Source organism: Rhipicephalus microplus, chromosome 1, assembly GCF_043290135.1.
Source record: "Rhipicephalus microplus isolate Deutch F79 chromosome 1, USDA_Rmic, whole genome shotgun sequence".
Classification (NCBI taxonomy): domain Eukaryota; kingdom Metazoa; phylum Arthropoda; class Arachnida; order Ixodida; family Ixodidae; genus Rhipicephalus; species Rhipicephalus microplus.
In genome coordinates, this window is record NC_134700.1 from 99,435,951 (window position 1) to 99,451,764 (window position 15,814).

At 45.3% G+C, this 15,814-nt stretch overlaps 1 protein-coding gene across 1 annotated transcript in view; it reads right to left on the reverse strand.

Moving 5' to 3' along the window:
- Cul2 (cullin 2) overlaps nucleotides 1-15,814 on the reverse strand; it is a 74,781-nt gene that overhangs the window by 26,197 nt on the left and 32,770 nt on the right. The window contains exons 8-11 of the mRNA XM_037429636.2: nucleotides 10,447-10,503; nucleotides 9,963-10,025; nucleotides 4,935-5,063; nucleotides 3,654-3,740 (exon numbers count right to left, since the gene is read on the reverse strand). Coding sequence (XP_037285533.2) covers nucleotides 3,654-3,740; nucleotides 4,935-5,063; nucleotides 9,963-10,025; nucleotides 10,447-10,503 — 336 coding nt within the window. The remainder of the gene's footprint in view (nucleotides 1-3,653; nucleotides 3,741-4,934; nucleotides 5,064-9,962; nucleotides 10,026-10,446; nucleotides 10,504-15,814) is intronic.

A 15,814-nucleotide genomic window follows, 5' to 3' on the forward strand; every position in this document is an offset into this window, starting at 1 on the left:
TTTCCAGTCGGTGCAAATGTCCCTGCTGATTGCAGCACTCTCACTTGAGATTGCTTTGAAGACTAGGCCATGGGGTGTTTTGAAGCGACTGAGCCATCCGTCGCTTAGGACGAAGTTGTCAACATCCATTTGCATAGCAATCTCTCAAGCTTTCTGCACGAGAATTGGTCCACTTATGGGCAAATTGGAACTCCGTGCACGCTTGAACCACAAAAAAAGAACTTTTTCGAGTTGTTCATAAGGCATCATTCGCATTCGCATCCGCATAGATGTATGGGTCCCGTTCTTTAAAGCGCCTTCAATTTTTTCTCTGTCTTCGCAGATTCGCGGCAGCGTCCATTTCGTGATGTTGTATTTTTTCGCCACCTCTGTCTTGGGCAGGCCACTTTGATCAAGCTCCTGAAGAATTTGCAGCTTTTTTTGAAGCGAGAGTGCATGGTGCGGCCGCTTCCTTTCCATTCCGCTGAAATAACACAGTGATCTACCCCACTTAGCCGCACCAATAAGCGTACACACAACTGACTCGCCCCGCCGCGGCGGTCTAGTGGCTAAGGTACTCGGCTGCTGACCCGCAGGTCGTGGGTTCGAATCCCGGCTGCGGCGGCTGCATTTCCGACGGAGGCGGAAATGTTGTAGGCCCGTGTGCTCAGATTTGGGTGCACGTTAAAGAACCCCAGATGGTCGAAATTTCCGGAGCCCTCCACAACGGCGTCTCTCATAATCATATAGTAGTTTTCGGACGTTAAACCCCACATATCAATCAATCAATCAACACAACTGACTCGCCGACTCGACTCCCACAGCCACCACAAGCGAGAATGGCTACTGGATTGGCTTGTCTCGAGGTGTTGCCACGGTTGTGAGACTACCTTTGGCCTGAGCGAGTCTATGCCGTGTTTAGAGTTTGTGCCGTTTAACCGTAGGTGACCAGTAAGCCCTGCTTCGATTAACCGAAGAATTTTACTACGCAACACATAGAAATCCAGTCATATGAGCCCATTTAGTTCTGTTACTGAGGCATTTTCGTTTAAGTGAGTTTCGTTTATTAGGAGCCCACTGTAGGATCCAAAATAGTTGGCTGTCAGCTTTACTTCATATAACATAACAATTTTTCGCTATTGCTTTCATTGTATTGCATTAAACGCACCATCGTGTTGTTGCCAGAACAAATCAGGTAATCGCCAAAGCTACGAGCCTGCGAACTCGCGGCGTGGAGCAAGACAGAATCACATGATGAGTCGACCTCTGAAGGTCCGTCGTCACCATGGTCTCGCAGTGCTTCCATCAGTGCCTAATTTGACATTCCCTTGGTGGTAACGACACGGCTGTCCGCATTTAAAAAAATAAAAGCAAGGCTGAGTGTCGTCGGGTGCCACAACATGCGCGCACAGAAACGAAAGGCGAATGACACGGATACCGCAGAAAACTATTCGGTAAAGATCCCTCCATATGCAGCACGGCCCCACATATGTGATGCTGAAAGACGGCCCCACATATGTGAGGATGAAAGAGTGGCACTGCCAATGCATGAGTATTTTTTTCTTTTTTGTTTTTGGTTTTGAGGGAAAAGGCACATCCACGCATGCTCCTGCGGCGGCAAGAACGGCAACGATGCCGGCTCGTGGGGCGCAGGTCGGCATGCCCGCCTGGTGCAATAACGAGCGCTCGCTCTCACCTAGTGTACGGTGCGCGCCGCCACCACTTCGCACTTTGTCGGTGTCAAGTGGCCGCAGAAGATGCATACTCATACCAAAATCCCTAAATCTGGGGAAAAATTCCTAGATTGTCTGCGGAGAAAATTCATTATATCAAGGTTGTCTCTTGCTGGTACTTTGTTACATAGAAGTCACAAATACAGTAGAACCTCGATATATCGAACACGGATATATTGAATTATTGCCTATATAGAACGGTTCCTATATCACGCTGGAGATCACATGCATTTTCAATTTTTTATTTCAAACGATGTTTTACGCATAATGGATATACTAAACTCGGCCACCCCAGACCGCCAGCGCTCCGTTGACAGGCGGCTTGCTTTCCGGCAACACTCTCGAAACTAGTGGCAGCGCGGTGGGCATTTACGACCACTGCACACATCGATGGTGCAGAGAGTGCCACTTAAACGTGGTGGCGTGCGCACGCCGCATTCTCGCATTGTCGACGGGTCGACGCACTGCACTTGTAGGACTAGCTGCTCCCCGTCGTCGCATCGATCGTTGTGCGCGCAGCCTTGTCTGGCCTTGTTGTGTTCGTGTGTGTGAAGTTAGGCTTGTCACTCGTCATGGTGTGTGTTACGATGGCTGCAAATACTAAGAATCGGACGACTCTGACTTTTGCTTCTAAATTAGAAGCAATCCAGCGTGCCGAGAATAGCGAGAAGAAGTCGAGCGTCGCAGAAGCGTGTGGCATAACAAGGAGCACATTGAGTACTCTGCTCAAAAACAAAGGTGACATAAAGGCCAAGGCCGAGAAGAGTCGGCACTCCGGTACATGGCGTGTATGCAAAGCTGCCTTTGAAGATGTTGCAAAAGCGCTTTCGCAAGTGGTTTATTGATGCAAGGGCCCGAAATATTCCTATATCGGGACCGATCTTGCAACAGAAAGCACAGAACTTTGCATTCATTCTCGACGCTGAGTATTTCAGTGCGAGCAGCAGTTGGCTTCAACAATTCAAGACTCGCTTCAACATTGTTGGGAAGACGGTGTCGGGAGAATGTGAGGACGCCAATGATGAAGAAATTCAGAAGTGGCTTGATCACGAGTGACCCAAAGTGCTCGCAAAGTATGAGCCGAACCAGATCTTCAATGCTGATGAGACGGGCCCACTCTGGCAAATGCTTTCGCAACAAACGCTGGACACTCGCGGAGACAAGTGCCACAGGGGCAAGCAAGGCAAGGCGTGTGACGGTCCTATTGACTGCCAATGTGGATGGAAGCACAAAGCTAATTCTCAAACCCCAAGGTGCATGCGGAACTGCCCCAATATTCCGGTGTCTTATGCCTGGAACAGGAAGTCGCGGATGACGAGGGATATTTTCGTCCAGTGGCTGAAGGCATGAAATTAGGACCTGACGCATCAAGGTAAGAAGATATGCCTTATTGTCGACAACTGCACAGCACACCACACCGATGCCCAGCTGAGCAACATCGAAGTGGTATTTCTGCTGCCTTACACCACTTTGAAGCTACAACCATTAGATCAGGGCATTATTCGCACATTTAAGTCAATCTACAAGTGTCGGCTGATCGAAATTTTGCTTGTCAAGCTCCGGATGGGCCAAGACATGAAAACCCATAATTTGGGCGCCATCTTAATGCTGAAAGTGTCATGGGATATCGTCAAGCAGTCAACGATAGCCAACTGCTTTCAATGCAAGCCTCGCTGGCTGCACTGACGAGGCATCAATGAAAGAATCAGAGGAAGTTGGGCTGGCATGGGCAGATGAGGAGAGCGAGCTCGCCGAGAACGTGGAGCAAGCTGGAGAGCTTTGTTGGTGCCGAGCCGCAAAGCATAGCCGCAAGCATGGTGAATAATAGAAAAACTTCATTATATTGTTATAAGCAGGTAGTACCTGGATAATGTAAATATCTCGTATGACAATTACACTGTTCACTGTAATTTATCTACTAGAGATTGCGTGCTCGCTCACCTTGAGCTTGTTGATCATGGCCTCTTCAACATCCATTGACATAGACTGGCTGTGGATTAACCGTTTCGCAAGCATCTTTGCGTAAAACTGAAACGGAGCCAACAGAAAGCGCCAACATTACAAGTGCATGCACACATAATTTTACTGCACAGCAGTCACACCCTCTCTCAATGATTATCAAATTTACTAGAATGCGACATGATCACAATTGTAATACAATGGGCTAGACTCTACTCATGCAAACTTGAAAACTAAATCAAAGAATGTAATGCGAGATAAATGAAAAAAAAAGTGATACCTTTATTCATGACATCACAAATTCATAATCAACTTCACACATCATCACCTGAGGAAAAACGCTTCTTGGACAGTATTCTTGAATACTAATTCATGGGGTGGTTCCACTTTTGCGAAATTCTAAACAACTCCGCAGCATGCATTTCTATGCAAATGTTTCTAGCACTGTGACAAGCTTGTCACCCTTGTGCAGTGCCAAGAGCACTGTTGGACGTCAACTTTGAGGGGTTCAATGTTGAGCAGATTGTCCGCCGCAGTGCTGTTACGGTTACGGTGCTCAGCCGCTGACCCGATGGTTGTAGGTTCGATCATGGCTGCGGCAATTGCATTTTGGTCAGTGCATGCTAGTGCATGTTAAAGAACAACGAATAATCAAAATTTCCGCAACTCTCCACCCCAGCGTCTTGCATAATCATACCGTGACTTGGAGACATTAAACCACTGATGACGAATGTTTAAATGCTCATCATGACAATGCTGTAGGCAAAAGTGATAGGAGATAAGCAACCTGATCAACTCAAAATCTCATGCTATCTAGCGTCATCTCACAATGCTCATGCTCTCTGTGGTTTTCGTAAATGGCGTGCACAAGAAAAATGGTAGCAGCCATGAACTCGCATGTCCTTAGTGATCGCACCATCTTAGCCTCATTCTAGATAGAGAACATAGCACCGCGAATGTCAAATTCCAGATAGAAAACAATACGCATAAGGCATTATTGTTGCATCTCGATGTCACAACGCAAGGCTCGAATTTACTGTAGATTGGAAGACCCTGTGACCTCTTGGCTGGTATACTTCCTTGCACAAATGTTTAAATGCATCGTCTAGCCTATCCTCCCACCTTGCATAGCTCATTCAGCGCTCTACACTGAAGAGCCATAGATGCCTGCCACACTTAAATTCTCAATGACTCAAGCATGGAAACAGCAAAGGAATGAACATTTGATTTGATTGATTGATTAGCTGAAGTGTTACTACCAACCTTCTGGAAGACGTCCTTGTCATCGATGTACTTGAACACGGTGATGGACTGGGTGAGCTTGTCCTCCACTTCGGACTCCGAGATGCCCTTGGCACTCTTCTTCAGCAGGGCGTCGCAGTACTTCGCCAGCTGTCGTTTACAGAGGAACAAAAACAAGCACGAACATCACGGCCTATTTCTTTTCTATAGCCTGTGGCTCGTCACTCATTATGAGCATAATGAATGGGATGTGCGCCATTGTTTCCCATGAATAAATTTCAAAAGTTACCACTGTGTGCGTATCCATTTCCTAGTTTTGCCATATGTCCATGCCCTAGACTAATCGCCTCTACATACAAACAAGCCAATGTCACAAGTCTGATCAAAATCCACCAACTGGTTCGGACACGTCAAATTTTAAGCTTGGCATGACCTGCCGGATGTTTAAGAAGTGCCAACACATACGACGAGACGAATTTTATAGAAAGAACACATGAAATCAACTGACAATGCACACAAAAGCAGATAGAAAGTTCACGCAAGGATTTACAGTACAATCTCACTAGACCGAAGCTGAAGGTATCACGAAAATATGTTCTGTGTAACAGGCGTTCCACTTACTCAGAGATCTACAGGGGTACCGAATGCAAGTGCAAAACCAACCATATTCCGAGGCAGTTCGTTTCATTTATTCTACAATTCAATTCAAGCAATTTCCTTTAACTCAAAGTCTATAGTAAAAGAAAACTTAACTGAACAAGACATTCTATGCTATGTAGAGTGCATGACGCTAACGGCCGAAGCATGCCGATATGGCGTGTGGTTGAACATTGTAAACCACAAGATGATGCATGGCAGACTAGCAAAATATATAAACCTTTGTTCCAGAGATGAGCAAAATAATACAAGAGGAAAATGAAGATACTCTCCAACCTCATGGTAACGTAATTGCACCTGACATGAAGATGACTTTGTTAGAGCGAATTCCTTGTATAAGGGTACGTCTTTAGCACTATTTGTGGCGAGACATTTTTTTGTTCAACGAGCTATATGCAAAACTTAATAATATCGATACATGTTTTTGTTGTTCTTTTTTTTTATGTCTTTCACTGCAAAAACAGTTATTGCTAGGTGCACTGCACCCAGGCCACACCTGAGTGCAATGAGACCTCCTTGAATGTTTTCAAACTGTCTGATTTCTGCGAAGAAGTTTATGCTGGAACTAATGCAAACACCAGCGATAACAGTGGTACGTATGACTGCACATGTGCATAAGCTGAAGAGTTTGTTGAACAATCAGGTTATTAACGACTGACTTCACAGCTATTATAGTATTGCGACTGATATTTACTGTACTTCCCTGGGCACGAATTCGCTGCTATGAATAACTCCATCGTTGCAAGTTCTACTGCTTGGTTTCTTCATAGTCCCAACTACGTGAGAATATTCACATGTCTCATATTGAAATTTATTTACAAAAATAACAAAAAAACACTGAGCAATATGAAGAAAACTAACTGCCACACAACATGCTGGATGAGGCACTAAGTGCAAATTTAAGGACTCGTTCTTTCTTTGTTAGATACAATATCAACGAGAACTAACAGACAACAAGAACTACAAGTCGGAAAGTTGAAAGCGGTGTTCTGATGGATAAAGCACTGCAGCTTGCTATCAGCGTGCATGGGTACAGCAAAATCCCAGTACAGTCGTATCTCATTAATTCGAACACGCTTAATTCGAACTTCTGGTTAACCTTTTACTTGCCAATGTTCCAAAATTGGAACATACGAAACCTAATTTTTTATTTCCTCTCCAATATATCGCATATTAATATTATAAGTTCACGCATACTCATTGATGCTTGTGAAAAACATAGCAGTTTTAATTTCTATTATGAACCTACGGAGAATCATTAGATAAATTTTTAAAAACATGCATATTTTGCGCTCCTTGACCACCAGATGTTTGTTGCACTATTCCGCTGGAAAACGTAATGTTGCAGTGAGCAAAGCAGAACTAAAATATCGGCAAATAGTTCGGGATTACGTGGCAATACAATAAAAAAATAACAAAGACAATCTAGTTTTCAGCTTGAGAGTTTTGTGCGGATGTTCCTTTTTTGGAACATTGGCGTTTCACAGTGTCAAACGCAGCGTAGACGCACGCGGGCATTTCGCCTCGTTCTTTTTCTTTTTCTGCCTTGTCGATGGCGCCCGCTGGGCGGCGCTTGGCAGAAACTTGAACATAAGCTTTCCTGGGCATCATTTTGAGTTCGCCAGACACGTGCAAAGAGCAGCATTGAACTACAGTGCCTAGCTACATCAATCCCTGTGAATGTAGGTAGAAAACTACCTTGCAGCTGGTTTTCTTTTTCTAGCATTGTGCTTTACACCGCAATAACTTTCGTTGTAGGTCATGGCACAACGCTTCCTCACTTTGGAGGCAGCAATTGACCTTTTGTTCAGCCTTCCCGGTGACGAACGCGAAGGTGCGTCTGTATGCCAATTGCCGCCCGTTGAAGATGGCAATATTACTGACGAGGAACACGTGAACGAAAACGACTTTTCTGAAGTTGTTCCCGATGATGTTTGCGGGCACGTTGAAGTTATGCAGTGCAGCGATGAAGACGTTGATTCGTCTTCTGCATGTTCGAGTCCTGAGCCACGACGAAAGAAACCAGCGAGCGGCAATATACTGCTGGAAAAGGACGCAAAGCTTCAACGAACGCTCGGAAAACAAATACTTCAAAGCGCTCCCATACACCAGTATGGGGTGAACATGCCACAAGAACCGGTGGTTGTCCACTGAAGAGCTTCAAAAACATCGAAAAGGAAGAAAGAGGATCTTTCCACTACAAGCGTGACGGGGCAGTCTGCGCATGCAGGTGGAATGACAATGCAGTCGTCACAGTTTCATCTAACCACCTCAGCCAAGAGCCTGTTGGAAGTCCGAAACGCTCCTCACGACGCTCAAACAAAAAGGTGGACATTCCTCAACCATAATTGATCAGAAAATACAATTGTGGCAGGGGTGGAGTAGATATAATGGACCGCCTCCTCGCAAGCTATCGACCGAGACTGAGGAGCAAGAAATAGTGGTGGAACCTTTCCAGCAATGGTTTGAACATAGCTGTCGTCGCAGGATGGCTCCTCCATTGCGAGATTCACAAGGGTAGTGATGCCACCATGACGCACATCGCCTTTCGGCGGGACGTTACCATGTCCTTGCTGCAGCTCAAGCAGAAACTCACTGTAAGACCTGGACCCTGGGTTCATCCGAGATATGAGGACAGAAACACTGATAGCCACTACTTCATCTCAACGACTCAGGGAAGGTGCGCGGAATGCAAGAAGAATACAATGAATCAGTGCCAGCAGTGCAAAGGCAGATGCACAAGAAAGGCTTTGCCGCTTACCGAGGTTTGTGATTTGCTCACTGTAGTACAGCCAGTAGTATGAAAGAAGAAATTTTCACGAAGTGTTGTTATAAATATCTATGCTTTTCAGAGACATCGTATGACGCTAAATATTAGTCTTCCGTTATCCTGAATGAGAAAACCCGACTGAAAAGTCAATAAAAGTTGTTCCAGAGAAAATGTGTGTTTTGCATATGGGAAATGCCAATGTTCCAAAAATGGAACATGCGAAAAAACATGCTTAGTCATTGTGAATGTGGCTGGATTTTCGATCATAGTTAATTTAGAAGGCCAATGCAAATTATCAACATAAATTTCAGTTTTTTTCCTATTGCTTCATAGTGCGGCATTTAAAAGGTTAATTCGAACTCACGCTGTGGTCCTGTTAAACCTATGTGTATTCTAATGAGCGAAAACCCCCTGTAATTCGAACGTGCAAGCACTTGCGCCGGTAAATTCGAACATACCGCGCTCTGAAAATGCTCTCAGCACCACGCCCAATCCTGCTGTGGCACCTCCAATACCTCAACACTGCGTGTGAAGGAGGAAAAGAAGAATCTCCCTTTTCCATCCTTACCACTTAGAGACCCTTCTCCTTTCAACGCCGCGCGCGAAGAGAGAGAGAGAGAGAGAGAGAAAAAAAAGAAACCTGTAGCAGAGAGTTGGCTCTCTCTAACGCCGATCTGCAATGGGCCGGTGCCACGCTTCCCCCTTTCCCGTCTTTGCCACGCCGCGTGCGAAAAAAGCAAAAAACAAAAAAAAAAACAACAACAACAAAAAAAAACAAGAAGCTGAAATGGTAGTGTTCTGTGCTGCCACGGAGTGTTGCTTCTCTCTCAAATGCTGATCTGCTTCTCTCTGCGTGAAGACGCTCCTCCTTTCTCGTCATGTGCTGGCCACGCAGCGGCTGCGGCGCAGAGGGTAGCAGCGGAGACGCAGTCGTTGCTGTCGTCTTTAGAAAGTGTTCGCGCTGGACATTGCCGCGTGCAACTTCTCTTGCCAGGAGAATGCTGAAGCCGAAGTAGAAATGCTTTGCAAGCTGCGTGCAATATTGATTGACTCGTTGCAGAGCAAACGTGTGCAGATGTGCATCACCGATTATTTCAATTAATGATGAATGTCCTGTGATTTGTGAATAAATGTAAGTATTCTGAAACTTCCCCCTCGTGTGTTAGCTCAATACACATTCGCCATTGCATAGTGAGCTCTCCGTTCATTTAGCTTTCATTAATTCGAACTTTTTTTTTTAATTCGAACAAATTTTCAGGCCCCTGTGAGTTCAAATTATCGAGATTCGACTGTACAACAACAACAACAAAAAGGAACTAATTCACAAGTCGTGACTGACAAACCCTTCGCAAATTCATATGAGCATATCTTCAGAGGCAAACACGCGCAAAATTCGGCACCAACAAATGCTTCCGAGAAGTGTACTGCCCACTCTGGTGCGTGCGTTCTGTAGCACAGGAACCTTGAGGTCACTGTAACTGACACCATTCCATAATGAGGCTCACGTTTTAATATGAGGCTACAGTGCATGTCAATCAAGCTGAGCAGCTTTTGCATTGTTTGAACCGAACCCTGGCCAAAGTAGCCTTTCAAAATGAAAAGTAAATGAAGGTGTCACTGACCAACTCTGGAGACCGACAGGGCTGCCTGGTTGTTCCACGGTTGTTGATGATGGTGGCGCATGCCTGTGATAGAAAAAAAAAAAAGAATTATATGCTTTTGGAAAACACCAGAAACATTAGGCTGAGTTTCAGCATCCTAACATTCTGCTTTTTACTCGGAAAGGAGAGTGAAAGAATAATGAAGAAGGATGATGATGTCAAGAACAGTCAGCATTATTTTAAAGCCATACGATACAGTGTTTCCATCATTTCTCACCTCATAATTATAATTGAGCATCATGTATTATAAACCAGCACATCATGAGTGATTCCAAAGGCTCAGAATTCCATGAGAATCATTCAATACTGATGCATACAAAAAAGAGAAGATAGGTCTCATGTACAAAACATAGTGCACAAGCATTTTGTGGTGCATGAAAGAAGAAAAACGACGCGCTGACGCGATGAACAGCATGACAGTTGTTTCGCACATGTTAGAGCTCACCTTGTCAAGTGCCCCTACAAACTGCTGGTCTCCTTGAAATACTTCCTTGACCATGTCCTACAAGAACAGGTAAACATAAAAGAACTTTAGTGCCACAATGGTTATACGACATTTTTTCCTCGGCCTACCCTCCCCTTTCACCTTCTGTGGAAGACCAAATGATGAAGCGGACAAGGGCATGCTCCCTTTGAATCCAGAGTTTAAAATCTGCCTCATAGATGTCAATATATAAAAACATCTGAAATTACGTATGGTAGAAATTTTCGGCGTCCAATTTTTAAGACTTGCTGCCCGATTTTCAGATCTAAAACATTATTAATTCAGCCCACACCTCTGCCACATATATCGTCTCCATGAAGAACCAGTGTTTCCTTGAGCCAATACATTAGAGACTGCAGCACAACCTGAAAGACAGCGAGAGTGTGATGGAGTGAAGCATGATAAAAAGCTGAAGGGGCCACTGCCAATGGAAGACCAGTGCTGGATAGGTGGTGCGCCGAAAAAAAAGCACCTGGCGGAGAGTCACGACGAAACTCAACCGCTCGCGCACCAGATGACAGCCACAGCGTACTGTGGCAAGTGCTTGAGCCGCTGCCATGCTTCATTTTGAAACAAATAGCTTGAAAAGCCATTGTGTCAGTAATATTGCACCGTGGTTCAGAAAAAAAAACTTTGTCCGAAAGCTACCCTCACATAAAATGCACTCAAAAACAGAGAAAAGCTCTGCAAAGCGAACTGCATCTATGCATATGGCATCGAAGGAACAGTGCTATGCCATGATGACGACTACTTTGTCATCATTTTCTGGTTGCATGCTGGGTTTTGAGTCAAGGCTGGTGCGCACCGGCAACTAGCAGCGGTCGTACGACCATTTGCGACTGGTCGCGAACAGACGCAAATGGTCGCAAACAGTTGCAATGCGACTGCTTTGGCTAGTGGCTTCCTTGTCGATTTTTCAGTTGCACGACTGTAGTCGCAAAGCTGCTGGAGCCAATCAGCGATGCTCAATTTTTGTTTTTTCATTGCGCTGGCCTCCTGCCGCCAGATACAAATGAGTGCGTTCCTCTGGGTCTGTGTCACCATGGCCACCACGGCATACTTGGCTTGGAGATGGCGGGGCACAGCAGCTCGAGCAAAGTGTCGAATTTACGTGGTGGCCTTCGCAAGAAGCTAAACACCGCGATAAAGATAAAATGAATTGTGCACTATCTTTTGGCCATATTCAGAATCGTTTTTTGTCTTGAACTTGACTTGTCACCGCCTTCAATGCAGCGCGTTTGGAACGCGTTTGTGCTGCATTGGAGGCTGTGGCAAGTCAAGATGAATTCAAGAACGCTTCTGAATAGGTACGATTCTCGGAAATACTCTTAGTTGTCTCAGCGCAGCTCGGGAGGTAGGAGGCTTGCATGGCCGGCCAACTCTCGCGATCAAAGGAATGGCCACAACCACCACCAGCTTTTTTTCTTTGGAGGCATCTGTGCTGACACCATGGCACAGCGCACCAGCACCATTAAAATTTTTCGTTCTTCGCTTGAATCGAAGTCCTTGACGCTGTTGGGAACGCTGTGCGAGAACGGACGAAAACAATAAACCGCTCACTGAGCTGGCAGCGATCAGCTGATCGGCGGTGGTCTCCAGAGTTTTCGCTAATATTGAGATCTGGACGTGACTCCCCAGCTTTTCGACTTCCGGTCGCTCGCATGCAGCCTCTGCCAGTGTGAACATCAGTCGCTTTTTGGCCGCCAGTCACGAATGGTCGTGCGACTGCTGCTAGTCGTCAGTTTAAAAGAGCACTGACATCAAATTTCAAGATCGAGATGTGCCCATCATTCGATCGCTTGGTATGCATAGGTCTTCTTGGCCAAATTTGAACGGCACCCGTCGCGTGGAAGTTATTTTAATTCGATGCCAAACAGCGATGAAAAGCTAAGGAGAAAAAACGAAAAATAGACTGCCCTGCGACATCGACACTAGTGCTACGTGTTCGGTGTGATACATTACACAAATACCATCCTGAGTGACGATGCCCTAGTAGCGATGACGTGTACGATTCGAGTGTTCTTATCATGGCGCTGACGGGCGCCGAAGTGCAGAAACGCACTCGCTCGTCCACGGCAGGGCTAGCGCGCGCAGGTGCAGTCTAGCCCGGCCGAGGCTCGTCGCATCTGATCTTCATCGCACCGGTTTGAATGATTTCGTGAAATTACCAAGATAAAAACCACCTTTAACAGAATGGTGAAAGAAAAAAGCATGATTAGACGTGTGCTTGTCAGTCAGCATGTCGGGGAATCGTTGCGAGTTGCAGTCGTCTAGTTCAAAGTACGGAAAAAGCACAATGAGGGTGTCTTTTCATATCACGTATGTGTTACACATCAACACGACCACAAGCTATCAAAAGTGGAAGAGCGAGTAGTCAGATATCATCGCTAACAAGTAACACGCAGGTATTGTTGAATTGAAGGCTGGATAGGTGGGGCCATCTCGAGGCGCAAAAAGGAACCTGACAAGCAGGAAACGTATTCTATTTCTCCGCTGATGCTCATTCGCAATAGCTATATTGCATTGACCCCTCTACATATACCTGAATGCTTTGCAAGCCGAAACACACCGAAATAGCTGAGTCACACGAGCGAACATGGCTGAAGCGTGCATCCTCGGGCACCTCTACAGTGCTGCTTGGAACGGTGTCCCTTTGGAAATCACTGTTCTACAAAAGGTCGATCAAAGCAAAAATATTTCGCGACGTCGTGAATCGCGGGGATTCCAAGCTCCAGTTATCGTATTGAACCCGAGTCGACACTTTGTACGGCGACGACAGCAATGCAGGTGACTAGGCATGATTGAATGTGTCCGTCTAGCAGACGAAATGTTTGTGGAGCAGCTGAGCCTGACGTCACTCTTTTCTGTTGAGAAGTGGTCAGCTGTGGCGTGATCTGGAGGTGACCGCGAGGTAGCGCCACTGCTGGTGCCCCCAGCGCTAAAAATGGCGGGATTGCCGGCCGTTTTTGAATAGTGCTAGGTTCCAGTAATATAAATCAACAAAATCAACAAAAAAGATAGTTATTCATCCCTCAGTTACATGTTAGGTCACGAATCGTTGCTACGGAGTCTACAGCTACTTTCTGACGCAAAAATCTTGCCATGAGTAAATTTGATGTCAGTGCTCCTTTAAGCCCAGCAAAATTTTTTTACCATAGTCCAAGAACACTGCTGATTGGTAGTAGAGGCTCCCGAAAGACGCAAGCCAAATATTGTAGCGCAGCACGCAGCCTAGAATTCACAATAAATGACCAAAGTCGGCTAAAAATCTTCCTTTTCTCTTGACAAATGATGAAACAAGCTCAAAAATCACTTGTCACAGCCACTGCATCAGCCATTGGCTGATCTCAGCATGGCCCGCGCGGTCATTACTGCGGCTGCTGCGGGAGGCCGCGACTTGCTCACGCATGCACGCACAATTGCACTGAAAAGTTGCGTATTCGAAGACAAAAAGAAGAGATGTCCAAGGTCAGAAGGCACACGTGACGTATTTTCTTTCTCCGTGCCATCACTCCCTTCTTCGCTTTCAGTGCTTTCGTCAAGATGGAAAAAGAGAGAATGCAATTGCAGCGAGCTACAAATTTTAACTACGCTCATACTGGATGGATTCTAAAACTTGTGGTAGTGAATTCATGCAACAATAAGCTCTTTGGTGAATCCAATTTATGGCTACTGGGAAAAGTGTAACAGGACCCCTTTAAGAAGGTGACTTACTTTGGAAAGCCATCTTAAAACTTGATGGACATTGATGAAAACTGGCACAAATATTTAGCACATCTCCCTGATGCTTCCACAGAAGTTGAGAGCTATGTTTAGAACTTTTCATCAAACTAACACTTTCCTTTTTGTAATTCTTGGCAATTTGCCCAATGCCTGGAGAGTTTGCAAAATGCACTAGAAGGCTAAGTGAATACCCCTGCTTTAATATTATTTTTTTTTTGCAACACAAAAATTCTTCCATACGATTCTTTGTGGTACTTTCACATTGGGCAGACCTCAGGGATGAACAACCAGTCACATCATAAAATTATAGAGTCTAAGAAAGAAAGAAGGCATGTCGCGACGTACATTGTAGTCAAAAGAACATGACACAAGGAACCGAGTAAAGATGGACTATATGGTTACGAAAAAAATGGCTGCACAAAATCGGCAGGCATGCAAGGACACTTTTGAGAAATTGCCTCAAGCAGTTTCACCTTGCCTCCACTTATCACCAGAACCATAGTTCTTGGTGTCCTTTGTTTTGGCATTTGACGATTGCTTTGGTGCGCATCTGATGCCTTTTATTTTTGATTTTCAGTAATGACAAAAGTGCATTTTATATTTCACCTTCTATTAAACACCTAAAAATTGTGATCTTTGATTTTGTCCTGTGGTATTTGACTTCTTAGACTGTAATCTAATTGTCCGAAATTCCAAAAATTCAGATGTCATACACTGGCTCTATAAAGCTTGCGGCTGTCTCGTGAAAATGTCCAAATTCTTAAGCAGGTGCCCACACGAACTTGTGACGAACGCAGCTGAGACAGAAATAAAACGAGCTGGCTATTTTCATTGCATGAAAGGCGCATGGGATAACATCGCCCCGTGTGTGAGGTATGCTGTCGATGGCCTTTCAAGCAGAGGTAAGGCCCCGCCTGTCTCTCGCCGGGCGAAGAAGCATGGGAGGAGACTGCGTCGTTAGAGCAGCAATTCGGAACTTTGACCGTACGGGTGCGATCGTTGGTGCTAACGCACCTGCCATCTCGTCAAACATCAGCAAACGGCTCGCTTACTTCGCATTGAGATCACAGAGTACAAAAACTCCTTTGCTCCATGGAGCTGCTGTATTCCCATACACCCCTAGCGTTTTGAATGAGTTATGCGTAATGCGACCCAATTAGTTGCTATTGCATTCGTTGTAAGACTGCCCCTAATTTAGTCCCGGAAAATTCAATTTTTGAAATTCCGCTAATAATAGGTGCTCCCGAAACTTGACTGTGATCAGAAACGATTCTACCCCCTAGCGGTACAGTTGGAATGCGGTCCCCATACCCTGAAGAAAAAAAGAAGGCGAATCGACGAGCAAATAAAAGAAATTCGAAGTGCTACGAACTAACCAACGTGTTTGTCAAAAGAAAAATAAAGCGTCAATGAAAAAATTCCCAAGCATTTCCCCGAGGGTGAACATGGTTAAGTGCGAATACACGGGGTGATGCTATGAGGGGTATTTATTAATTCGCACTATTATATTTATTAATCCCACTATGGTGCCTTTATGGTGTAATGGTTCCTGGGAATCGCAATTTGATCACACGGGGGAGTTTACGTTAACTCACTGGCGAATGCC